The 25130-nt window shown below is 45.4% G+C and overlaps 2 protein-coding genes across 9 annotated transcripts in view; one reads left to right on the forward strand and one right to left on the reverse strand.

Moving 5' to 3' along the window:
• Positions 1-25130, forward strand: part of TSC1 (TSC complex subunit 1) — a 51548-nt gene that overhangs the window by 3352 nt on the left and 23066 nt on the right. For 3 of the 7 annotated variants that reach the window (XM_068413665.1, XM_068413671.1, XM_068413670.1), the window contains exon 1: positions 20028-20110. The gene's annotated coding sequence lies outside the window, so the exon portion shown is untranslated. Of the gene's footprint in view, positions 1-2678; positions 2770-18135; positions 18274-18847; positions 19080-19806; positions 19919-20027; positions 20111-25130 lie in introns of those variants that run through there. The other 4 variants (XM_068413666.1, XM_068413667.1, XM_068413669.1 and 1 more) reach the window with 4 other exon arrangements.
• Positions 3500-15483, reverse strand: GFI1B (growth factor independent 1B transcriptional repressor). Of its 2 annotated transcripts, XM_068414012.1 has the most exons (7): positions 15384-15483; positions 9936-10064; positions 8256-8402; positions 7425-7687; positions 7015-7152; positions 6388-6553; positions 3500-5918 (listed from the first exon to the last, which is right to left on the reverse strand). In XM_068414012.1, exons 2-7 carry the CDS (start codon positions 10048-10050, stop codon positions 5740-5742), a joined length of 1008 nt encoding a protein of 335 aa, XP_068270113.1. In that variant the 5' UTR covers positions 10051-10064; positions 15384-15483; the 3' UTR covers positions 3500-5739. The 2 variants fall into 2 exon arrangements, with proteins under 2 accessions (XP_068270113.1, XP_068270112.1); XM_068414011.1 differs by lacking the exon at positions 15384-15483 and having other exon boundaries at positions 9936-10125.

The raw sequence follows: 25130 nt of genomic DNA on the forward strand, positions 1-25130 counted from the left end.
GCCTTGCTGCCTGGTACGGTGAACACAGATCGCCCTTGGGCCACCAGGTCAAAATCAGCCCAAGGACCAGATTGAAACGTGCTTGTGTTGAAGCAACACCCTTAATATCAGGGTGTCAAGTGGGATGTTTGTAGCATCCATGTCCAGCTCTGTCTCCCTCTCTGGAATATTATTCACCAGTGGAAATGCTGCTCATGTCTGGTTTATCCTCTCTGTGTTTCTGCTCGCCATGTTTCTCCACTCATTTGGCAGTTTAGTGGTTTTAAAGTAGGGGTCTTGCTGTGCGTGCTTGGAGGATTTCTTTCTAAGCCAGTTACAGAATTAGGTTGCTTTGCTGAATTAAGTTTCTATCACTTGTTATTAGTATCGCAGTTGCACTTAGGCGTTCCAGCTGAGATCAAGGCTCCATTGTGCGAGGTGCTGTATGTAGAAGATAAGGAGGGGCAGTCCTGTTCCTGACTATCTTACCGTTGAAATAAACAAGTGAAATGAAGGGGAGAGGGGGAATTATCATCCCCCTCTCACAGATGGGGTGAAGCTCGTTGGGAGCTTCGTAAGGTGCTGAACAACTTCAGAAATCCAGCGCTCATGTCTTGCCCGAGGTCATGCAGGAAACGTGTGGCAGATGTCAAGTCTCAGTGCAGGGTTGCAGCCTTAAGATCAGTCTGTGTCCATGGTGACTGTTAGTTGTAAGCTGATGAGTCAGGAACTCTGCAAGGATCTGCCTTTTCTTAGGTCTCATCCAGCACAGAGGCAACCGACTGATTTAACTATCCTTGAATAATTTTGGTGTGGTTCTGGGTTATCTCCTCTGTGTGCATGTGCTATTCCAGAGGAAAAGTGGAAAAACATCTCCGCTTTGTGAGCAGAATAAGTGATAAAAAATTGTGTGCTGTACTTTTAATTCTTTTAATACTTTTAATACTTTTTAATTCCGTAGCAGCTTTGCAGGTCAAGCTCCCTATCTGTTCCCAGGTTAGGCCCTTAACGGCAGGCAGGAAAGTTTGCCCTGCCCAAGGAAATGTGTGTATGCAGCTATTTCTGGGAGATGCCTTCAGGTTTCCCCTTGTGCGCCGTGCTGATGGGCTAGAACTAACCTGCTGGTGTGTTCCCATCACCTACAACTGCGTGGCCCTGGGGGAATGACCTGCTGCGAGGACAAGGGACTCTGCTCTTATCTTTTTTTTCACTGAAAATGCTTTCTCATGAAGTCTAGGGTGGGAAGCAACTGGACTCAGCAAATAATTTTTTTTTTTCCAGTACAACCTGTACCCAACTGGAGTCTAATTCTTCCTTGTCCTTCCTCTGAGTTACTTTTAGGCCTTCCCTAACAATTGCCAACACAATGTGAAAACTTCAGGGTTTTGCCTTTTCTAGGATTCCACTCTGTGGAGGTTAATATAACCTGAAATAAGCTCCAGCATAATGCCATGCTCGCTGGGAACACACCTCTGCTTCCTGCAGGTGTCCCATGGCTCTGTCTTCATCAGGAAGAGAAAGATGCATCCCGTGTCCAAACTTAAATCCACCCTTGATCTGGTATTTCTGGGCTGCTGCTCTCAGTGCCTGAAGGCTGTCTGGAAGACACAGGGGCACCTCTTTCTTTCTGACACATGCCCAGGGTTATTGCTTTGCATGTTCCTCATTTGCTAAACAAAACAGCCCAAAGACCAGGATTTTCTTTCCCTGGCAATAAAGGGAAGAAGGTGTGAAGGACTGGGGAAGTGCAGGATACAGGGCAGGCTCAGAGAGAGGCAAGAACAATCAGCTCTTTCTTCAGCCACAAAGATTAGTTGAGATTTTGCTTTTTGTTATCTGTTTCCTTGACTGACTGACCAGAATGTTTGGGGTTTTTTTTGATGCAAGGGGAGATGGTGGGAAAGGGGTTGTTTTCAGAGTGGTCAGAACTGGGGAGGATTTGCATGTTTGGAGGGCAAGGCCAGGTGTGTTTGGAGTTGGTGGCAGCCATGGCCTGATCATGATAGGTGCTGAGCATCCTTGGGTACCCGTTGTGTGGATTCAGTAGCTCCAAGGATCAGGGAAACCCTTTGCTTACTCCACGCAGCAGGCCTGCCTGTGACTGGTGCTGTGTTGGGAGTGGAAGGCTCCCCGGGGTAATGCCAGATCTGCTTCCTTCCTTGGTCCTTCACCTGCATTTCCAGAGCTTCAGGGGGTGCAGATGAAAGCCCAGGGAACCGTGCAGCATGCTGCTGTCTGCTCTGGAGCAGAGCCAAGCTGGGTCCCTCCATCCTCTTCCTCAGGAGACAGCTCTCCCTGACCAGGGTTTGCAGTGAACAAGGGGCTGTGGGACTCTGCCTAGTTTTTCCTTTGGGCTGCTGGCACCCATAGTCCTAAAGGAAGGACAGGGCTCAGGTAGTGTTACCCACTGGTCTGAAAGTGGCACCTTTTTACTCAAGAGGAAGAAACTGTAGTGCCTTAGTGGAAAACTCTGCAAGTTAATTCCCTCTCCTCTTCCTCCCTTCTCTGCTCACCTCCTGATGCTGGCTGTACTGTCTCCCTGGTGCCCTTGCCAGCTGGCCTCCATCCACAGCCCGTGTTTCTGGAGATATGCTCCCAATGCATGTGGGAGTGGGTCAGCCTGGCCCCCCCGGGCTGCTTTGGCCACAGACCTGTTTTCCTGAGCGCGGCTCTGCAGCAGCACACTGCCTACAGACATCCCAGTGTGTTTTTCTTCTTGCTGCCCATTCATCTCAAGCAGTCCTTGCATCTCCTGGGGATGTGCTCACCAGGCTCCTCACAAATACAAGGGTAAGGCTAACACTGTCTCCTCCAGTATAACTGCTCTTCAGTAATCTCTGGGCTCAGTAAGCACAATAATGGTGAAAGCAGCTGCCTACCCTAGAGTCCTGGGGAAATAAAAGACAGGACTGGGGTGATCTGTGCTTAGTTAGCAGGCTGGAGAAGTACAGCCTTAGGACAGAAGACCCCAGCAGCCCGTTGAAAGTTATACCTCCTCTGTACCATGGAAATCAAAGATAGGAATGGAAATCTAATGGATACAGTTGTCCTTGTTCAGCAGGCTCAGAAGAACCAGCTGATTTGTATTTAAGAGTGGTTTCACAGGCAGTCTTACCATGGTACCAATCAGTGTGTGCCAGCGCTTCCCTCCACAAGGGCCAAAATTGAGGAGCTTCAGATGAGTCAAGACCCACCTGCTGTGCCCAGGACACAGACAGGGAAGTCTGTGCTGGTGTACCCATGTGTGTTGGGGCTGAAGGCTAGCAGCTCCTGAGCAGTTCAGATGCTGACATGCTCTCTAAATATTTCTGTTTGCAGATTTGTGGAGGAGAAGGGGAATAACAAACATGGTTTTCATTTTTGGCAGCAGTTTTAATAAGCTGAAATGACTTTACCTTAAGTAAGCCTTGTGCATGTGTGAGAGTGTTCACATGTGTGTCTGTGCCTGGTGTCACGGTCAGGACCTGGGGAGCAGCTCCCTAAGCCCAGTTCTGTCACAGGTTATACACCTCCCTGGGAGTCCCTGCCCTGACCAGGTTCTGGCATGACCCAGGAAAGGACACCAAAGTTTTAATGGGGGCTTTGATAACATGTCTGCTGGGCACGTGATCCTGTGCCATCTGATGTGGGTGTAGCTGCACAGCCCTCTTGCTCTGGAGAGCTAACGCTGCCTGTGTGGGGCTCTGCACCGATCTGTCTCTGGAGATGAATGTCCCCTGATCCCAGGCTTTCAGTGTTGTTCACGGCTGTTGTGTAGCCAACAGGTCCCTGCTCCCTAAATTTGTCATCTTTCTTGTCTAAGTCTGGGAGCCCTGTTTGCATGTGAATTTCCATCTTTATTTCCACTTGAACCATAAGGGGCAATGCTGTACTCTTTCCCTTCTCCTTTTCCCCTCCATCCCCACTGCCTGCATCTCCAGAGCCAAGTATGAGCCTTTCTTGAAATGAATGTTTTTAACATGAAATACACCATGTTAGCCCAGTTACTGAGAAGGAACAGATTTATCAGATAAATCCCAGCAGGCCTGTACATGTTGTCACTGTCTGTTATAGTGCAATAAAAATATATGTTAGAATAAGTATAAATACATATTTACAGTGTACAAGTAAAGCCAGGAGTACGGACTCTTTTGAGCTTCCAGAATGCATATGAATGACTAACAGCTTGGGCACAGCATAAAACAGGGGCAAGTACTTTTTAGGTCTCAGCCAGGAGAATGGCTTTGGGTTTACAGCAGTGTAACTGAGGGCAGGATGGACCTCTTCTCTCCTGGCAATAAATGAATTTTCCACTTGGACCGTTTCTTCTTTGCCCATGATGGCAGCCTGCCTTCATAAGCATTTGGAGTGAAATGGCTAGTGCCACAGCCCGTTCTCCAGGCTACTTCCCACTGGTGTCACTGTCCAAGGCCATGTGTTCAGGGATGTAGCTATGGGGTGGGCTGTGTGCTGCTACAATGCCCTGCTTAACTGAAAGCACTTGTCTTTTTAATGCTATAATAATACTTTGTCCTTCCTGTTAAGAACTCAAGGGACTCTACAAACCTGAGTGAATGACTCCACACCACCAGGAGGGGTGGAGAAATGCCCAGTGCACTGACTCGCCAAAGGTTATAGAGAAGGTGGTGGAGCTTGGAGAGGAACTGGCTCTTGTTCCAGTGCTTTGCTTCAACGCCTAGACCTGGAAGAAGAAGGAAATACCACTGCTCTGTTTGTATAATATTTGTAAGGTACTTGTGTACTATGCCAATGTGTACAGGCTCGGTTACTTCCTCCTTTAAGAGAGTGGCTGGAAAGCAGAACTCTCTGGCCCTTGACATTGATATCCAAGGGCCATTCCTGACCATGCAGTGACACAGGATTGCCCGGGACAGCTCTAAGCCGGTATGTCCAGCATGCAGTGAAATATTGTGGGACATACCAGCCTGGATTCCAAGAGCAGCCAGTTTGTCTCGCATGGTACTGAGACATGGGGCTTATGAGCTTATGCCTAGTGCTGTGGCATGGCTCTTCCTGGAGCTCGCTGGGTTGCCACGAACCCAGGGACCTTTGCAGTGTGGTGCATGAGGAATGCGTTTAGAGACCCCTGTTATCAACTAGGGATAGGAGCTGTGTTTTCAGTATTTTCCTCCCACTCCAAGCTAAAAATACAACACAGTTAACTTGTCATTTGATCACAGTAAATGCTCCGCTGAAAGAAAGTGACTTTAGGAGTCTGTTGCCAGAATTTATGACCTGGGCAAGTCTCTGCAGAAGCCCTGTCCAGGCTGAACACAGCTCACTGAATGCAATCTATTTGCATGCCCTAGCCTTATCTTCCTAACCATCAAAGCAGAACGTGGTTATGGCACTGGCTTGGCACAGATTGTTGCTGCCACTAGGCCAGGAGTTCCCACCTCATTGCTGGTCAGTCTGATGAACTGGATTCTGCATGTGGTGTAAATCCAGAGTAATAGACCTTGGAGGAATTCCTCTGGATTTGCACTTGAGCAGGTGATGTCAGAGCTGGGTTGGTACCTGTTGTAATTGAAAAGTGAGAGCTCCCACAGGTTTCTTTGTCACCTACTGAGATGTGCAAGGCCCTGGGGTGCCAGAACACCAAAGTCAATGACATGACTTTGCCAGTCCCCAGGTGTTCACAGGGCACTATATGAGCTTTGAGGTGGGCAGACTTGTGTTGGATGGAGATGCTGGGGAGAGTCTTCTTCTCTGGAGCATGCACTGGTAGTGGGAGCTCCAGCAAAGACCTGGAGCCCTCCCTTACTTGAGACTGTGTTGGGTCTCTCGGTGCCTCCGCAGATCCACCTTGCGCTGGAAGCCCTTGGCACAGAGCTCACAGCTGAAGGGCTTGAAGCCGGTGTGCTTGCGGCTGTGAGTGATGAGGTTGGAGCTCTGGCTGAAGGCTTTGCCACACACCTGGCATTTGTGGGGCTTCTCCCCTGCAGGGCAGAGAAAATGGTAAGAAACACTTTGACAGATGAGAGAAGGGAGGTAGAAATGCCCTTTGGCAGACTTGGATCTGACTGGCTATGCATGGGCATCAGGGCACTGCCAGCCCAGCTGTCCTGCTAATGCGTCGGCACTCTGATGCGGCACCATAGGGTGAGAAGAGCCAGAGGCAGTCCTCTCCAGCTGCGCAACCCATGCCCTGTCTGCATCCAGGGCTGGGTACAACCCTGACATGCACTGGAGGCTGGTCAATAACCACCTCCTTGTCACACAGAGGAGGACATACATCTCAGTGATGCGTAGACCTTCTGCTGTCTTACCGCACAGGGAAGAATGACTTTCCAGTGCCTCTGGACACTTATCCCCAGTCCAATATGTCTGTGTCTGGGGACTACATATGTGTATCAACATCATAGACTCTAATTTGCATTTGCTTATGGTGAATATTTTGTTTCTCACCAGTGTGGATGTAAGTGTGTTTCTTCATGTCCGACTTCTGGTGGAAGCGCTTGCCACAGTATTGGCAGGGATAGGGCCGTGTGTCTGAGTGGATCAGTAGGTGAGTGGAGAGGGTGGAGGAACGTTTGAATGTCTTCCCACACATCTTGCACTCAAAACTTCTTTCCTGTTAGGGAAAGAAAATCATAGGGTGTCTGTGGCTGCAAGACATGTGACAGAGCTTGGAGAGCGTTAAGAGTGTTGAGAATAGTAGATTTGATAAGCAAATCTCCTCTGCTCATGGACTGATATGCTAGGTGCAGTACAAAGAGAATGCAGGGAGGGTTTCTTATGGAAATGGATTACATCTTGTGATCCAAACTCCTTCACCCTTTAGGAGGAGGTGAGGCACAGAAGAACCAGTAGCAATGATAGTCCCAACCAAGGAATTCTCAAGGGCAGTCTGAGATTTGTGAGACCAAGATCTATGGTCTTCAGAGCTCCTATCATTGTCATTGGGTGCTACAGGAAAGCCATCATGTTTGTAACCCAGGAAACATCACTTTCGTTATAATGGAGTAAGCAACAGCTAAGGTCCAAGTGCTCATGAGCTCTGGAGAGCTGGTTCTCTGGAAACATGCTACCCACCTGGGAGTGAATATTGGTGTGCTGCTCCAGGCTTACAGCATGTCCAAAGGTTTTGCCACATACTTCACAAGCAAAGGGACGGGTCCCACTATGAGACCTTCGGACATGGACCTCCAGTCCATGGGGAGTGGAGAATACCTGCAAAACAAAATGCCAGTTATTTTTTTGACATGAGGTGGCTGTGTCTCCATCTCTGTTTTCAATTCCTTCTCTTTATTTGATTCATCCCTCTTGTGGACCATGTGAACTGCATCACTCCTAGCACCCTTGTTCCCTGGTCAGGAGACCAAGTAGGTACCCATTTTGAGGCACATGCATTGCACTTTGGTGTAACCCAGTGAAACACTGATGTATGCAATGAAAACCACTCCAGTCCCTCCCCATCCCTAAGGCTCTCTTCTGTGACACACCTTGTTGCACTTCACACAGTGATAGGTCTCCATGTCCGAGGAGTAATGCATGCTGTAATCCAAAGGAGGCTCAGCGCTTGGCAGGAGGTGGCTTCCGTACAGGCTAACTGGGTGCTCCAAGAGGGCTGACTGCATGGTGGAAGACATCTGTCGGTAGCTGTATGGCAAATGGAAAGCATCCCAAGAAAAGCCGGTTTTGTAGAAGGTAGAGGTGCTTGTCGTGTTAGTGCAGTCCTTGATCTGCAGACCTGGGATGGCCATCTCTGAGTTTGCAAAGGAGAGGGAGAAGTGAGTGTCATGCTATTGCTTGCAGCTGGGCACCAGTAAACAAATTCCTCATGTACCATTCCCCCATTTAATGTCCTGCCTGACCTTGGGAGTTGCAGTTGGTAACTCCTCCTTCTTTGATTCCAATCCTGATCCCCATACAAAGTTTCTATTATGACTTTGATTTCAGTCTGAGGAAATTTTAGGGGAGAGGGCATGCTAGGGGAATATTAACCCCCCTACTAGCCCTGCTTCATGTGGTGTTTGAACAAGTATCATGTGGCCACCTGCCTTGACCCATAGAGCATGGAATTGCATTAGTCCTTGAGATTTGGAGGCTCACTCATTGGGAATCCTAGCGTCTTCCTTCAGGGAGATGCTGATCTAGACCAGAATCGTAAAGGGAAGTACAGAATGCTCCTGATGAGCTCTGCCTGGGACAAGTTGGATCATTCATGTCAAAATAAGAGCTGCCATTTACTGAAAATCTGGACCCAGTCAGAGGGGCACCATAAGCCAGCCCAGCCCTGACCTCTTTTGCAATTGTAGTCTTGGGTAACGGACCTTGAGCTGAAGGGCCTGGCAGCATCCTGCTCAGGTACTGGACAGGGACACTTTCTTCTTTCAGTTCAGATGGGTCCTTTTCTTGCTTCGGAACCACACATTCTAGGTCCTGTTTCTTGATGTCCTCCGGTGTCTTGTTTCCTATGGCTGTAATCACACAGTAGAGTCACAGTTAGTTTATTCTAGGTGTTAAGAGAAGAGTCTATTAAGGCAGGTTTTGTACTTATGTATGAACTCATCCTTGGATACACAAGCCCATGCTCAGTTCCCTGAATAAGTGCAGAGTGGTGCAATCAAGGTCTGTCCATTGCTGACAAAGGGAAATTCCAAGCAGGATGAGATAGGCAAGGTAGAGGGGGGCAGGAAGAAATGATAGGACATGGGATACCCTATATAGCTAGAGATAATTAACCCTAGAAGGCCACATGTCTGTAAGAATCATTTCCCTATTTAAAACCATTTTCATTTGTGCAGGTAAGTAACAATCACTAACTTATTAACCTCCCACCCTCTCCTAAGAGTTTGGTATTAACCTGAACTTATGGACAGCCAAGTAGGGAAGCAGAAAGGGGAGGTAACTGCTTACGCAGTTGCAAAGGTGACCACAGAGCCTTGTCTCCTCCTGCCCACACTCACATTTCTCCATGCTTGTCCCAACCCTTAAAGAGACCAGCCAGGACTTGTTAGAAATAGATTTTATAGTAAGAATCTAAAATGGACAGAAGTTCAATACATGTGCCTCCTTTCTGCTGGAGATGGGACTGGGCTGCTGAAGGACAGTATTCATCTGTTGTCCAAACCTTCTTGTGCACCAGAGGGACACAACAGATGGCCAAAGGATGACGGCAGGAACTGAAATGAAAATGTCACCTCCTTTCTTTTTTTATCAAACTTATCATAGGGCTGGACTCTAATGTGATAGCCAGGACTAGAACAAAGGGTAAGTTGATCCTGGATTTGAATAAAGAAAATTTGAATGGTGCCTGAAGGAGGAAGATAATTGCCCCAGCCCTGCTACAGCATGGATTGCTGTGGGAGAGCAGGAACAGGAGCAGAGGGAGGAGAGCAGGCATAGGCAGAAGCAGTGTTGATTGGTGTTAATATAGCATCTAGCTATATTTATCTAGCTGCCCCTTCACCTCTGAGAGGGTAGGACTCCTTTCACAGTCAGTGTTAGGGTATCACTAGTATGTTCTCATTCTAGCTGCAACCTTCCTTGCAAATCATTGGGAAGAGGTGGTAACACACTGAGGTAGAGAAGGTGCAGGTCCAGAGAGAATGTGGGCAGTGAACACAGTAAGCTGGAGATTGAGGTGGCAAGTTGTGAGTTTGTAGAAGACTGACAACCAAGTGCAAGCTCTTTTCCCAACAGTTAGTTGCTTGAAGTTGGCCATCTTTCCCAAACGTGACCACCTCCACACAGCAATCTTGTACCTCATATCTCCCAGCAACCCAGCAGGAAACAAAGGGAGGATGTAAATTTGAGTTCAGTGGGACAGTGTGGATTTGGCCTAGAGAAAGTGGGCACACAGAGGGGATCAGTTTGTCCTTACACTGATATCCCTGTGTGGAAGCCCTTAGTTGCTGTTTAGCTCACTCATCCTACTCCCTTAGCTTGCCTACTCAATTATTGATTTGCCTTGGTGTATTCTTACAAGCCCAGTGGATGGATTGACTCACCAGTGAAGGCAGAGGTTATTGGATCCCACGTGAGTACAGGGAGGTCATCTTCCACAAAGCGGTGTTGATGATAGGTATGAGCCTTTTTGCTCTTCACCAGAAAGGAACGTGGCATTTTCCATTCACTGCCTGGGCAGAAACACGGAATAACAGCAGGTAAATCTCTGTGGTTGGGGGGGCAATTTCTCATTTGTTCCCCAGCACATCAGCTCTGTGTGCAGTAGTGATGAGAATTAAAACCCTTCTGCTGGGGAGACAGAGTTCATCTCAAAGGTCCCTCCACCCAGCTGAAGAGCAGGGAGTGGTTGCATGGCTTTAGGCATGTGGTGGATCTCAACTCTGGGAAAAACACATAGCTGTGGAGGGGGCTAAGTGAAAACACTCACTGCCAGACAGTCTTTGCCACTGGATGTAGAGACAGGACTGCAGACTGGAGATGGGATTGCAGCTTACAGTATACTCCGTAAAAATTGCACTTCACCATCTACCCCTAGGTCGAGGCAAAGGATTACTGCTATCTTTATATTGTAGGTGGAGAGACAAAGGGACACTCAAATTGAGTGCTGTGTTAACAGACCAAAACTGTGTCAGTGGCAAAGATACATTAGAAGCCAGGATCTCCCTCTTGTAGCTCTCTGCTCTGACCTTACCCTCCCTGAGAGGACACAGTGGGCATTGCAGGTTGGAGACTACCCCTTTGAAAAAGGATCTGTCTTAGGGTTTGTACTGCACCTAGAAGAGCACAATCCCAAGCCATGGCATGGGCTCCTCTGTGAAATTGCTACACAAATAATAATTATAGAAACAACATCAATAATAGGGAAGATGCAGTGGAAAATCCCTGCAGCCGTGATGTGTGGTGGGTTTCCTTCTTGTTGGGCTCAGCTGGAGTATTTTGTATTCTGGCTGACAAACAACAGTCAAGCGGCAGCAGAGCAGAAGCGCTGGGTGAGAGAAGTTACCTTTTGGATCTGACTCAACTATCACAGACCGTTGAAATGACGGGTTAGGAACAAACATAAAATGCTGAAATTTAATCATACAAAATTCTCTTGCAATGCATCTCTTATCTTGGCTACGCAGAACCCAGCCCGCCCTGTGCCCGCTCCCCATGGCTGGTAACTGTTCTCATGTAGGCAGTATGACAACGGGCTCGATGCTGTATATGGCAATATCAGCTGGTGCCTTATTTGCATGTGTATTTGCATTTTCCCTTGTAATTGTTCAGGATAGTAGCACTAAAAGCAAATCTTGCTGTGTTTCATATGAAAAGTCAGCAGTGAGTCCTGGCTCTCTGATGGGAAAGTGCATTATTAAGTTTTGTTTTTTTCCTGAGAGCAGTTAAGTGCAGCCTACTTACTAACTAAAACAGAACAAAGTTTGCTCCTGTTAAGTAGGAATGACCCGAAACGTCTGTGTAAGTCAGGCCAGAGCAGTGTGAGCTCCTGGAATCCCAAACAGCCAGGGATGGAAAAGGTCTGCTCCCCAGGGTTCAGAAGCATCCGCGCTACCCCTACATGCTCAATATAATTATGTAGCCCAGAGGTATTTTGTTTAAAGGTCCGAGGGCCAGATTTACAGTGGTGCCCAGGGCTGCAGGTATGTGTGCTATGGAATTCACAGAGAGAGGTCTACTGTGGACAGGTGGATTGCCAAGGCCACTGGTGGTGGTGAGGGTCAGGTGCCCACCAGCCCAGCTGCCTTTGGAAATGCAGTTACAGCTGTTGTCTTAAATCTGGTCCAGGATTCCTACTGTTTCTTCCCTGACTTCAGGGATAACTCTTGGTGTCTCTAGCCGTTTTTTCTTCTAAAGTGACTCACCTGGTTTTCTTCATCTTTTTCCAAGAAATTTGCATGTAACTTGAGACAAATAAGAGAAAACCAACTAAGAGTAGATTTGTTAATTTAATTTTAGAAAGAGGACAAAACAGTACTGAGAATGAACCATAACTATGCCCTCAAGGGAAAGGACACTGAACTATGTTGCTGTATTTACTCTCCTGTAGCTCTCTAATGAGGTTCCTTCTAAGTATCATAAAGTGTATCTCTGCTCAGCGAAAGGCTGCGGGCACAGAAATACCTCCATCTCGGTACAAACACAGGCGTGTTCTGCGACAGGCATAACCCTTCTAGCAGCACACTCTGCTTAGCCTCTGCACCTTGTACCCAGCAGCAGGGCTTAGCTCAGAGGGTCTCGCTGCTCTTGGTCAGGCCCAGATGGGGTATCTGTGCATGGAGACGCACTCTGCAGTATGGACCTGCCCCAAGTTAAAGTCCTGCCACAAGCCCTTTCTACATGGAATTTCCACTCATGTCAAAGGGATTTTCCCATGAGGTGGGGCAGGACTGTATCCACAATGGAGGGTATTCATACCAGCAAGCTTTAGACATCTGATTTCTCTGCCTGAATTGACCAGTTAATTTCCCTGGGCTTCCTACACAGTGGAGGAAGAGGCTCCAGCAGTGGGTAACTGAATGTAGGGTGAAAGCCTGCACCCAGCAGTGCCTGCTGGAAGAGTTGCCCTCCCTGCCCACTGGCTAGAGGACCCCAAGGCATTAGCCAGGTAAATCAGAGGATTGGAGATGGGTGGCATAAACAATCTTGCAGTGTTTTATGGTAGTACCCATACGCTAAGTACATGAAGGCACCAAGTACAACCCCTCTTTTCTTATGGCAGTTGAAAGTAGATGCACGTGAGTCAACAGGATTTTTCTGGATGTGCTTGCCCCAGCATATGTAAAAGTCAAATTTGGTCCAGTATCTTGGCTGCTGATAAGGGCCTCTACCAAGCACAACGATCTTTACTGCACTACTGAACGTTACAAAAGGAAGTTACCTTCCCCCACCGCATTTTACAGAGAAAACAGGAACTGGGAGCCCAAGGCATAGTTAATTAACAACTGCATTGGACTGTCTTTGTGATTCACACACCCGGTTAGAAGAAAGCTAGAAGCACAGATTGTGAGAGAAAAAATACTATCGCTCCTTGAAGCTCAAAATTATCAGCAAGTGATCAGCAGCTACTAATGGCTAACTATATTTCACAGGGAGAGTAGCGCTATGGACAACAGACCCTGCTACGTCTTAAAGTCATTGAAGCTTCCGACACAATTTAGCTTCAACCGTTTGCTAAAAGTTAAACTTTATTTTTTTTATTTTATTTTATGGAGTCTGTTCTTACCAGCCCCTGTGACAGCAATTTCTACCTTGACTGGCAAGTGCACACGGGAGTTCGTTGCTCGGGCAGGAGTGCCTATTCAAAGTGCAAGTGTCATGGCATTTTTTGGATTCAATGCAGAATATAAAATCAGTAGCCAGCTAGAATAGACATTCTTGTTTGTTTGCCATTCATGTAGCTGTACCATAATGTTGTAGTAACCTGCCCTGAGGAAAAGACAGCCAAAAGGACCCAAGAGAAAAAAAAAAACCTGCTTCATTATTTTGGGTACCTCACTTGAAGCACCTTAGAAGGGCTCCTTTTACCAGTTATAAATTCCCCAGTCAGATCTGAAAGCGGACCCAGCATTCGCGGGTTCCCTTCCTATGTTCAAACTCAGAGCTCCTTCATCCTCAGTGATGCTCTCTGGTGATTTTGCAGAGTATCACATGTAAAATTGTAATGTAATCCTGAAACACTGGAGATTGTGCAAGAACCTAATTAAAAGGGTTTTTTTTTTGGGGTGGGGGGTGGTTTCTGACTGCAGGATCCTAATTTCACTTGATCCTGTGTTCCTTGTGAAGCCCTAACTCCCACTTCACTGCATGGCAGCTCCCAGTACCCAAAAATACAGGACTGGGTCCTCTGCTACAATTTAGAAGAAATCTGTATTCTTGATGAATTAGATTACAGAACTGTTCTCTCTGGTTCCTTCAGAGATGATTCGTAACATGAAACACTGTATTTGGGGCAGGTGTTTGCAGGATTGTGCCACGCTGAATCGGGAACCCAATTTGTAGCATAAGTTCCATTCTAAAGCTGACTTTCATTTTCCTCTAAATTCAAGTAATACTGTTTTCAAATTTACAAGGTTATTTGTAGAGGTGAAACTCTTTTTCCCACGACACTCAGTGGAAATACTTAATTTTGACTTGCAATTGATATGTGTCTTCATATAAGTTGACAAGTATACAAAGTTTTAGGCTAAAAGAGGCTAATTTCCTTCCCATTGCTTAATTTATATTTAAATCTTAATATTTCTTTTTTCTCCTCTTTCTCGCAAAGATGAAGCTTCCAAAAATAAAGAATAGTTTGTCTTTCTGAAAAAAAAAAGCACAAAACAGAACACGAACTGTGTCTGAAATTTTTAAGAGCCCCAAGAAAATAAGAGGCTTTATGGACTCGTGACTCTTTAAATATAAAGTCATATTCAAAAAGAATTTCAGTTCTTTATGCCAAAATTAATCATGTCTTCACTGGTCCACCCTTGCAAAATCAAATGTACTTGGGGCAAGTAATTTGCATGTGGCTTTTTTAGTGGAAAAATGAGCAGAACATTTTCAATTCTTGTGGTAAAAGTGGGCAAATGGGCACTATGGCAGGGGTAGCAAATTATGGTGGAAATGTTGTCCAAGAAGTGGAACAAATGCTTGTATGTCTGTAGTATCTAGAAAAAATGTTTAGAACATAATTGCAGCATTTGTTCTTTGGAAACCCCATTTAGCTTCTAGCGATGCTGGGAATGCCACTGGCTTTAGCAAAACCTTGTCCTTAGGCTTCCACGGATAAATAGATTTATATAGGGCAATCTAACAAACTCTATATCCCCTTAATGTATAGATGCACTTACTGTGTGAACGTGCAAATCATTTGCTTTCCTGCTTAATGCATTGAATCAATCTGGTGGTATATGAGAAGCGTCTATAAATAGCTAATTCCATATGCTAAAAATTGTTACACTAATCAGCCTAGACTTAGGATAGAAAAATAATGAAATAAAAGATAGATTTGAAGCAAAAATCCTAAACAGGAGAGACTGAATTCTCATCTAGCAAAACTGGCACAGATTAATTGATGTCAGCAGAGGTGTGCTGTCTTCTGAACTTAAAGGTCTGGCCCTGTAAAAGAGCAATTAAAAGGAAAAAATATTGTATGCCCTCTCCTCAATGCTTCAGTACAAAAGTCTACATCTAGAAACTATTCCTGCTGCATGGAGCTTGCTGGGATGCAGGTATCTGAGGCCATTGTCACATCTTTTATATTTTGTTCTCCTACTACCATTTTCACATGTGAGAGTGAAGTAAGTGTATGGTATCTAATTTTAAAAGGTTGGACTCATTTGAATTAAATGAACCATTATCATGAAGGAGTCCTCAGGAGGAGTCATGCAGTGGAACATGTTACATATTTGCAAACAGAAGCAAAGAAGAAGAAAAAGCTTATAGAAACATATCAGAGAAATGAGAAAAACAATGAAATTAAAAGTGTTTAAAAAGAATAAATCAATCACCTGTTTGGGGGACTCTACTGGATTCGCCTTAATCTTCCCAGACAAGTGAGATGTTGTCTTCTCTCCAGACTCCTCTTCCACTTTTTCACTTAGTCGCAGTCTGCTGAAATAGATACTTCTCCTTTTTTCTCTCTGTTTTTTTGCCCCTGTTCCCCTCCCTGATTTTTCAATCAGATTATTTGTGTCAAAATCTGGCGGTGAAGAAACAGCCAATAGAGAAGCAGAGCTCACAAAGTATTTGCTTATCAAAACTTTCCAGGACTTTGAAAACTTGAAGAGAATTCACGATGCCCAGCTCAAAACCCCAGGGGCAGCACCCTTCGCTTTCTGGGGCAGCTTCGCCTTCTGCAGGAATACTCCTCTGTCATATTGACAAAGAGCATGACACAGTGAAATAACGTACCAAGCAGACATTTATTTTGTCTTTTCTTTAAAAAAAAAAAAGAATAGCTCTTAAGAAACCTGTATTTTTACACACATTCATCCACGCATCATATCTTTCACAAACAGACACACCATCTGTCTCACATACACACACTCACATACTTCAGTCTCATAAACAAAACCATCTAGCACATATGCACAAAATTGTTTTATTCCAGAATGGATCTTTTATCTCTCCAGTTTTGAAGGAAAAAGGAACAAATACTTGCACAGTAATAACTGAAAAAGATGTGTGTTAATCAGCCTTCATTTTCCTAGGCATATGTGTGTGCAATCCATACATATTTTAGGCATTGCTCTATCTATATACAGCTGTATATAGGATATAAATATAGATTTAAGAAAGCTCATTAAGCAAGCTCATTAACAAGCATCTTTGCAAAAAGCTCTTCAAGAGCAATAATAAGAATTTGCACTTCTATCACTCGCTTTCAAGAAAGGTTTGAAAACGGGTTTGCAAATGTGAAATAATTGACTGCCAACCCCCCTGTAATGGCAGGGTGGAAGGAGGGAGAACGAAGCGGAGTGACTTTTCTCAGATCACCCGGTTGTTCTCTAGCGAAGTGGAACGGGAGCTGGAGAGCAGTGATTCTCTTGAGAGTTCTTGGACATAACTCTTATTTAGGTACAAACAAGGAAAGCTGATCTCCCCACATGCTTGGGGGGGGACAGGGAGTAATTCCTTTATTGTACCTATTGTCTGATCTTTACAATCTTCCCGACTGTGCAAGTGCACAGCAGCACGAGCTGTATGTGCCCTCAGTTACCTCCACCTGCACTTGCGGCACGCTCTGGGCATGGCTGGCACTGGGACAGCAAAGATGCCTTCAGAGAAGTTTACAATTTAAGATGTATATAAGCATACATGCAGCTGTTGAGTGCCAAGTCCTGGGACACCACTGTCAGAGAAATGCCGTTATATCATGGAGTTTTTCTGCTCCCTGTGAGCTTTCAAATGTGTTTCACTGTTTTCTACAGTCAGTTACATTAAAGCAGGACTCAGTTTTGTCCCTTTTCCTACTGCAGCTCAGGGTGGTGAAAGCACCAGGAAGCAATAACGTTTCTCCTGGCCTGAACAGGGTCAGCAGTAGGCTGGTGTTTCCCTGATGGAGCACATGTGGTCCAGAGACTCTTCAGACTCATGGCAGAGGTACTTTGCGTCCCGCGGTGGCAGACAGCGGTGCCAGGCGTGCTGGCCCTAGCGCTCTCTGCCGGGACAGCCACAAGTCACAGCTCTTGTCATCGCACCCTGTCATTGCCCCATGGCACCGGACAGGCTGTGCAATGGGTTTTGATGCAACTTGGAGATAGGAGTGTAGATTTCACCCACATTGAGAAAGATTCAGATTTTGATCTTAACCCATCTGTCATTTACTGAACATAATTAATTCTTGTTGTTTATAGAAGCAAACAATTCCTTTTCCCTCTCCCTCCTCCCCTCCTTATTTATCTAGCTGGGTTTTGCATGAAAGGAACGTTCCCAAGGCATTGTGCTAGCAAGCTGATTTGCATCTTCTTAAACACAGGCATTTGAGGGATTACATTTCCCGCTACAAAAACACGCATTGTAACAGAAACCCAAAATGTACACTGCAGCTTCAGGGTTTCATATGAAGACAGTTACAGGAATTAAAACAGGAAAATGACAAGCTGCTGAAAGGACTGAGATGTTATTTTATGAAACAATGGAGCTGGCTTCTGCGAGCACCCCTGAGCACAGGCTTCCCGTTGACATGAAGTGCAAATGGCTGCAGAACATGGCTCTTGAACTAGAGACAGTTAACGCAAGTCAGTCACACAAAAAAAACTACAGAAGGCTAGTTGTGCAAAAAATCTAACAGCATGTTCAGTAAAACCTCACCAGCTAGCTGATTGGAGAGGTGCTCCAAAGAACATTGGGCACAGACCTTATGACTATCACTATTATCACTACACTAGAATGCCTAAAGAGAGATGGGGACGCTGCTGTGTCTGGTTCAGCTCCCACCCGCCCCTTCTCCCTTTATTTTACTTCAGGAGTTCCTAAGGAGCAGATAGTTGTAGGATGGGAGCGCAGTTAGCTATCACCTTGGCTTGTTTTGGTCTTACTCTTCCCTAGATTTCTGTTTATTGCTCCTGTTAAACTTGTCACCTCTCCTCTCTATTGAAATCACCAGCAAAAGGGGATTTATACAAGCTGAATAAAAAAACCAGAGTGCCAGAGACACATTTTGGGCTAGAAGGACCTCTGAGCTGACCCCGTGTGGTCATTCTTATTTTATGTTCTTCCTGTTGATATAATTTTCCCTGTTCTCTCTTCTTGTTTCAGGGCAAGCAGAAAACAGAGGGCCGCAGAGGGCTTATCTGGGCTCACGCAGGCTTGTGCTGGCCCTGACCCCCACGGGACACGGTGGATGTAGAGCAAGTTCTGCTTGCATCTGAGGACAGTTTAATTTTGTGTATTGCTGTGAGTTCTTACTACTGCATGTCCTCCAGTGCATCCTAAGTAAATAGATTATTAAATGTGTAACTCAGTAATGATAAACAGGTTAATTATAACACATTATGCCCATTCTAATGCAGACGTCTTCCCTTTCAAATCTAGCAGCAAACCCCTCCTGTAGCATCCGTGTTTTCTTTGTCAAGAGTTTGAATGTTACGGTAGTTAAGTCACAGTAAAATAACATGACTAATTGCTTCCAGCTCTTTTCTGAAGCTCATCTTAATTTCCACTCTTTTCTGTGGCAGATTAAATAAACATGTCTTCCGCACAGCAGGAAAAAAATAACATCACTCAGTCCAGACTGCAATAAATATTAATTGCCATGCACAAGGCAGGACTAGATTAAAAATATGTTGGCTCCAAGCAACTCTATCTCATCCAGAAGCAGGGTGACCTATTGCAGGTGCAGTGTGAAGGAACTATCTCAGCCCTGCAGGGATGAGAGCTGTGAAACACCACAACTAACGCCGCAGAAGTTAAAAATCAACCGATAATTCTCAGATGGGGTTCTAATCTGCTTTTATTTTCTTACACCTAGTTTCTACCTTGCAAATTTAATGTCCGTGATTCCTACTGGCATCTGAGCGCAATTCATATGGATTGAAGAGTTAGATCAGCAGTTCGAAGCGCACCCTCGGTGTGTCCCCACTGAACTGCCCCTCCTTGGAGAATGAGAAATGCTGAGACCCCCTGGTCTGGGGATTGAAATGTTGAGTTGAAAACCTGTTCGTGCAGCATACAGAACCGAGGGCTGGAGAACCTGCCCTGAGGTAATTTCCATTCTTCTTTCCTACTCTGCATTTTCCACAGGGAAAAACGATCTTTATCTAGAAGGAAGGACGAAATGTTTTATTTCGTATAGTTGCTGCATTTCAGCAAAGAAAGAAAATAATCCTTGTCCATGGTTTGCATGAAGTGTTCAGGGGTCCAAAAAAGGAGGAATGAAATGATCTTTGCATATTCAGCGAGCGGAAAGCCATGAGGCTCTGGGTGCCGGCCCTGCTGCTTCCTTCAGGACCGCTGTAGCGCGGTGCCCCCGCCTGTCCCCTCAATGTCACTCCACACACACACAGCCACTTCTGAGACCTTTTTATTGTCTTTCAGCGCACTCAGGCACTTAAACAGCTCTTTCAGGCAGGACTCTGGAACGGCGCTCACGGCGCGGCCTCAGACGCCTGTCCCGAGGCAGGGCGGCCGGGCGGGCCGAGGCCCGCGGGCACCCGATCCACACCCCTGGGCGCCACGGCCGGCTCGGCAGCGCGGCGGAGGGAAAACAGGGCCGTTACGGGGTGGCTTTCGCCCGCCAGGCCCAGCCCCGGGGCCGCCGACCCCGGGCCGCCATCACAGCCCCCTCCGGCCGGGCCTTGTTTACCGGCCGCCGCCCGGCCCCGCCCCGCCCCGCCCCGCCCCGTCCCACGTGACGCGCCCGCCGCCCGCGGCTCCTCGCGGCACCGCCCCCAGAATCACGCGACCTCTTCGAGACCGCATCGCTCCCGCGCTGAGATACCTCCGCCACAGGAGAACGGGTGGGTACGGCGGCTGTCCCGCCCCCGCTCCTACTCCTCCACGGGGAGAAAGGCCCTTGAGGGGGAAGAGCCCAAGGGCGGCGGTGAGGGACCGGCGCGGCGTCGGGCGAGGGGGGACTGAGGCGGTGGGGTGGGACTAGTTTGTGCGGCGGAGGGATTCGAGAGGAGAAGCGGCTCTGAATGGGAGGGGGAGGGGGAGGCAGGGCCAAGATGGCGGCGCCCTGTGGGCCAGAGGAGCCCTGAGTGGTAAACAGCTGAGGGGAGGAGAAGGAGAGGTGAGTGCGCTGGGCCTCCTCCTTCCTCCCCCAGCGGGGCGAGAGCGGAGGCAGTCGGGGGAGACGGAGAGAAGGAGGCAGAGAGCGGAGGGAGGCAGGAAGAAAGGGCTCGGGGAGGAGGCGGTAGGAGAAAGGGAAGGGGCCGGGGGGATGGGGAAGGCGAGGGTAGAGCCTGGCGGGGGGGCGACGTTCCCCCCTCCGTCCCCTTTCCTTCCCCCCTCCGTCCCCTTTCTTTCTCCCCAGCCAAACTTGCTCTTGGTCGCTCCCCACCCCCGCTGTGGCGAGGCTGCTCGGGGGGGGGCTGGGGGTGCTGCCCCCCCGCCCCCCGCAGGGTCCCCCCAGCAGCCAAGGCGCCTCTTTTAATTTTGCGAGATTTATCGAAAAAGGTTCCGCACCTCTGTTGCAAACGCTGAGTAGCGATTTCCAGACTTCTCCTGCCTCAGTCACTTGCTGAGGAGGTTCCCCTGTTCGGGGTTAGACATTAAAGCAGCTGTTAAAAGTCTGTCCCCTTGGTGGGGAAGGCTTTTCTTATTTCCTTGCTCGTGGGTAGGTAATGTGAAGTCAGGGTGGTGTTTACATCTGCAAGAAAACATTTTGCTTCCTGTTATCATAAAGAACTTGGAAGACTGCAGTTCTGAAGTTTTCACCCTTTGTTTGCTATGGATGCGGCCTCTGTCATTGCTTTATCAGTTTAGTCAGTGCTTCTCTCCTTGTTGTTTGAGTTTGTTTTTTCTAATGAGTCTTTTATAAGGCAATGAGTGAAAGAATATGCCTTAAAGGAGTATATGACTCAAAACCCATAGAAATGACACAGAAACTGGGGTCAGGTTTTGTGTGCAGAACTGTTTCCAGAACTGCTGTTTCCAGAGAACCTTCCAGTGAATGCTAATACAGAAGGTTTTCATTCTTTGTCTGGTCTGATCCTGTAGTTTCCTGACATTAACTTCTGTGGCAAGTTGTTAGAAATTGGTCATAATCAAAGCACTTCTGAAGTGATCTCATTAGGTGGAAAAATTCCTCTTCAGCTTAGATGTAGGAACAAATAGAAACTGAATCTTTGAAAACTCAGGAAGTTTTAATGATTAGTTCAAGCACTGGGAATACATGCTTCTGTCTGCAGTTGACCGTTGAGCAGCAATCAGGTACTCTGCCTATCAGAAACAGCTACACCATGTTTAAGCTTAAATTCATGGGTTTAAAATCCTTTACTCAGTGAAACACTTGTTTGGTTTGGTTTTGTTTGTTCATTGGTTCTGTTTTTTTAGCTTTTTAACAGTCTAGTCAACACAGTATGAAATAGCCTTTATGGGGATTTACACGGACTTACTCAGATGAAAATACAGTCAGAATATCTAGTGTGTCATGAGATAAGCTTTAATTAAAATTATTTTATCTTTGACTGTGTTTAATCCTGACTCCTTAACTCTTTGTTACTTGAGAATTTACTTTTATAGTGACTAATAAAAAGTAACATTGTTAAAGGGTTCCCACGTGAGGTACACTGCCCAGTTGCAGATGTTTTGATGTTTGAACAAACATTTGACTTCAGTAACTATTTGTAGCTTAAAATTAATACTGGCTGGCTGGGATGTTGACCTGTACCGATCCCTGAAATTCTTGCAACTGCCAAACACCTTATATGAGCTGGTGATGTGATTACCAAAGTCAGTCTAGACAAGAACTGAATAGCCTATAACACACATGCACAAACATCTCTCTCCCTCTCTCTCTTTGGAAAAGATACATTCTCTAATAAGCAAATCAAATAATCAAAGCAATTTTTAATGGAGGAGGCAGAGGAGGGGTACCAAATTTTATGGTGTGTTGCAGGCAGGTGTATATTTTTTGAAAGAATATTACAGCTTAGGATCTTGGTCTGGTATGTGGCTGCTATATTTTCTGGTAGTTTAATAAACATAATGAAGACAATAATACTTCCTTTGTTAGCATAAGCATTTCTTTGGGTAGCGCATTAAGATACAGAGCAAACTTCTTGCAGTGGTGAACTGCTATCACTGTCCTGGGTATTGTTCTTTTTTGTTTTTAATTAAAAAGTTACCCATCATTTGGTATTGTTCTGTGTAATGCCTACTTTGATTCTTGGAGTAGTTAAAATGCCTTGACTGAGCACACTAGGTAGCTTACAGCAGTTTCAAGATTTCCTGAATTGCAGTCTGATTCTTTGAATACTTAAAGTTTTCTGTTGGTGGCAAAAAAACTGCTGCAGAGATTTAGGAGTCTCCTCCTTGTGTTACTGCGAAGTCTAGAGCTCTCTGTTTACCTGTTCATAGCTTTAAAAGGATTCCTTGGTTCAACTTTCCTTGTGTGCTGTTAATTAAATTGGCATAGAAAAACAATGCCTGTTCTTATTTATTTATTTGCTATTAATATCTACAGTTGTGTATAAGGAGTTAGGTTAGTAACTGGCTTGTTAGCGTGGCTTCTGCCAAAGGGTTAAGTGTCAACCCTACTATGTTTGGGCTTTTTTTGGCATGCATTGCTTTTAAACAATTTTCCCTCTGACAGAAGTTTGATGGGTAGCAATTAGCATAGTGTATTAGCACAGCATAGTTTCAAAAGAATCTTAAAAATTGCTGAATATGATTCTCCCTCTTTGTTTGGGGTTATTGGGGTTTTGTGGTCTTCCTGTTCCTACATCACTTAAGCACCTGTGACAATGTATATAATATCGAGTTATAACTATAAGTAATCAGTGAGTTTAGGAATGGAGATCTTAAAATAACCAGAAAAATATGGACTACTAGAAGAAGCCAAACACTTTCATTCTTTAAAAATTAATAAATAAATTCATTGTACTGCCAATTGTAATGAACAGTTTGAACTGAGGTTTAAAGTGTTTAGAGTTATTAATTCTGGGCGGTGAAGAAGGGGAGTGATCAGCTGCTTACTTTCCTGTTGTCACCTGTGTTTTTTCTTCCTACCGTCCCTTCTCATTCATTGCTTATGTCACGTCTATAATGGTAGTGTTTAGTTTACCTGTGAAGAAAATATAAAATCAAGTATTGTTAGGAAACGTAAAACAGGCTTGGATTTTTGTGTATCGGGTGGGAGGGAGCGAGGCTTATCCTTTCCTGACAGACATTTCAAAGATTTAAGTGAGAAGGGCTGCTTTATTGTCAATCTGAATTTTTCTTTGAAAACAATGGTAGCTCTAAAATACTTCTGTCCTCATTCCTAGCCTCTGCCAAAGTGCTACCTTAGGACCTTACTTTACCTGCAGTAGAAATCAGATGGAAAAGTGTAAGTCTTGAGGTCTGGCTTCACTTCAGTGCTGTCCGCAGTGGTCTTACGTTCTTGAAATGCCCCTTTTCACTTGGGAGAGGAGGAATAACCGTTTACGGGCACGCCCCAAATTTAATGGATGATTAATGAAGAGGGATGAAATGCTGAGGCTGATCCCCCACACACCACTCCCCAGAATAAGTGCTTCTGGTGTCTGAATTTCTCTGTTGTCACAGCAAATGCTGGGGAGGTTCTGGGAGGAGTGTGCGTGTGTGTTGAGTGTGTCCCCCTCCTCCCCACCCCTCGGAGAAGCATAACTGGCACTACCAGCTGCTTTTTCACTTGGCTTGAGATAAAAATACACTGAACAGAAGAACATCTTCTCTTGACAGAAATACTTACAGAAGCCGTAATCTTTTGAAATACTCTGCTATCTCTTTCTCTATTTAGCCTTTTCCATTTAATCTTTGTACAGTCTTTTCCTTTGTCTTGAGTTTGTAGCTTAAGAGTGTTGTGTTGTGGCTAAATTGGCTACTGAAAAAAAATTTAAAACAAATTGGTTCTTGGCTTGTTGACTTCTCCTTTGTCTCCTATAAGCTGGCTCCAAAGTTGTATTGGCACTTAAAATTAATACTTCTTATTAAAATTTGCCTTTATGAAAGCTTTTGAATGTAAGAATAAGAAGTTTGCTATTGGTGTTTGTATCTTCCAGTGAGATGAAAATGTTGCGTTTTAAAAGGTATTTAAACAGATTTTTTTCATTCTTTACTACCTAATGCCTTAGTTCTTTTATATAAAACTAATTTTAAAAGTTAGTGAAGAATCAGTGATTCAAATCATATGGAAAAGTTACTGACTTGGTTGTAATCCTGTCAGTTCCAAGTATGGCTGCAGGGATGTGGAAATTCTTCTAATAGGGGAATGATTGCAATAGATAGGGATGGAAGTGTTCAAGAGACTGCAAGTGTTAACTCCTGCATAGTGTGTATTTGAGAAGAAAAACATGGTTGTGATATGATACTGTAAAGATTTAAGGGAGATCCTGTTCACCACAAATGTGTCTCAATCCCAGCTACAAAATACTGTGGCATTCAACAGATGATCTTGCTGTTTTACAAGGTAATGGAGGTTCCTTAACCTGGAGTTCCTTATCTACAAGATTTGAAAATCATATCACAAATTACTGGTGGGACTGGTCATAAATCACACCGATACTGTGGCCCCTGAGAACTGTACTTCATCTACCAGAACAGTGTTTTCTGATTGAAGTTAAAAGCCTGTTGCTTGTAAACTAGTTGTTCAGCTGTCTTTGCTTGAAAAAAGTGTGACACAATTCAAGACTGTTGCTGGAATTTCCTGGTTTGTTCATTTGTGTTGGGCATCAAGGACCCAGTGTGATTAGAGGATCTCAGTCTTAGCCTTACTTAGGATTTCAAATCCGTTCCTCACAAATCACTTTATAAGAGATCCTGCATTGAGAAAGCTGTGATTTGCTTTTTTAAAAATATAACTATTTGTGTATAGCAAGGTGACAGCATTATACTGGTGTTTATGTAACTGCAGCAGATAAACTTTCTACCTAGTGAAGTACCTTTATGTGATATTGTCCCATTTTTAGATGTAGTTTGGAATACTTTTATTAATATTTTGAATACTGGCTTTTGGAGTGGAGATTGCTCCACTTAACATGAAGTACTTCAGTGCACGATCGACTGGTTGACAAGTTTATTTAAACTGTGCTGGATTTACTGGCAACAAGGTCACTTGAGCCATCTGT

This window comes from Nyctibius grandis, chromosome 16 (genome assembly GCF_013368605.1).
Source record: "Nyctibius grandis isolate bNycGra1 chromosome 16, bNycGra1.pri, whole genome shotgun sequence".
Lineage (NCBI taxonomy): Eukaryota > Metazoa > Chordata > Aves > Nyctibiiformes > Nyctibiidae > Nyctibius > Nyctibius grandis.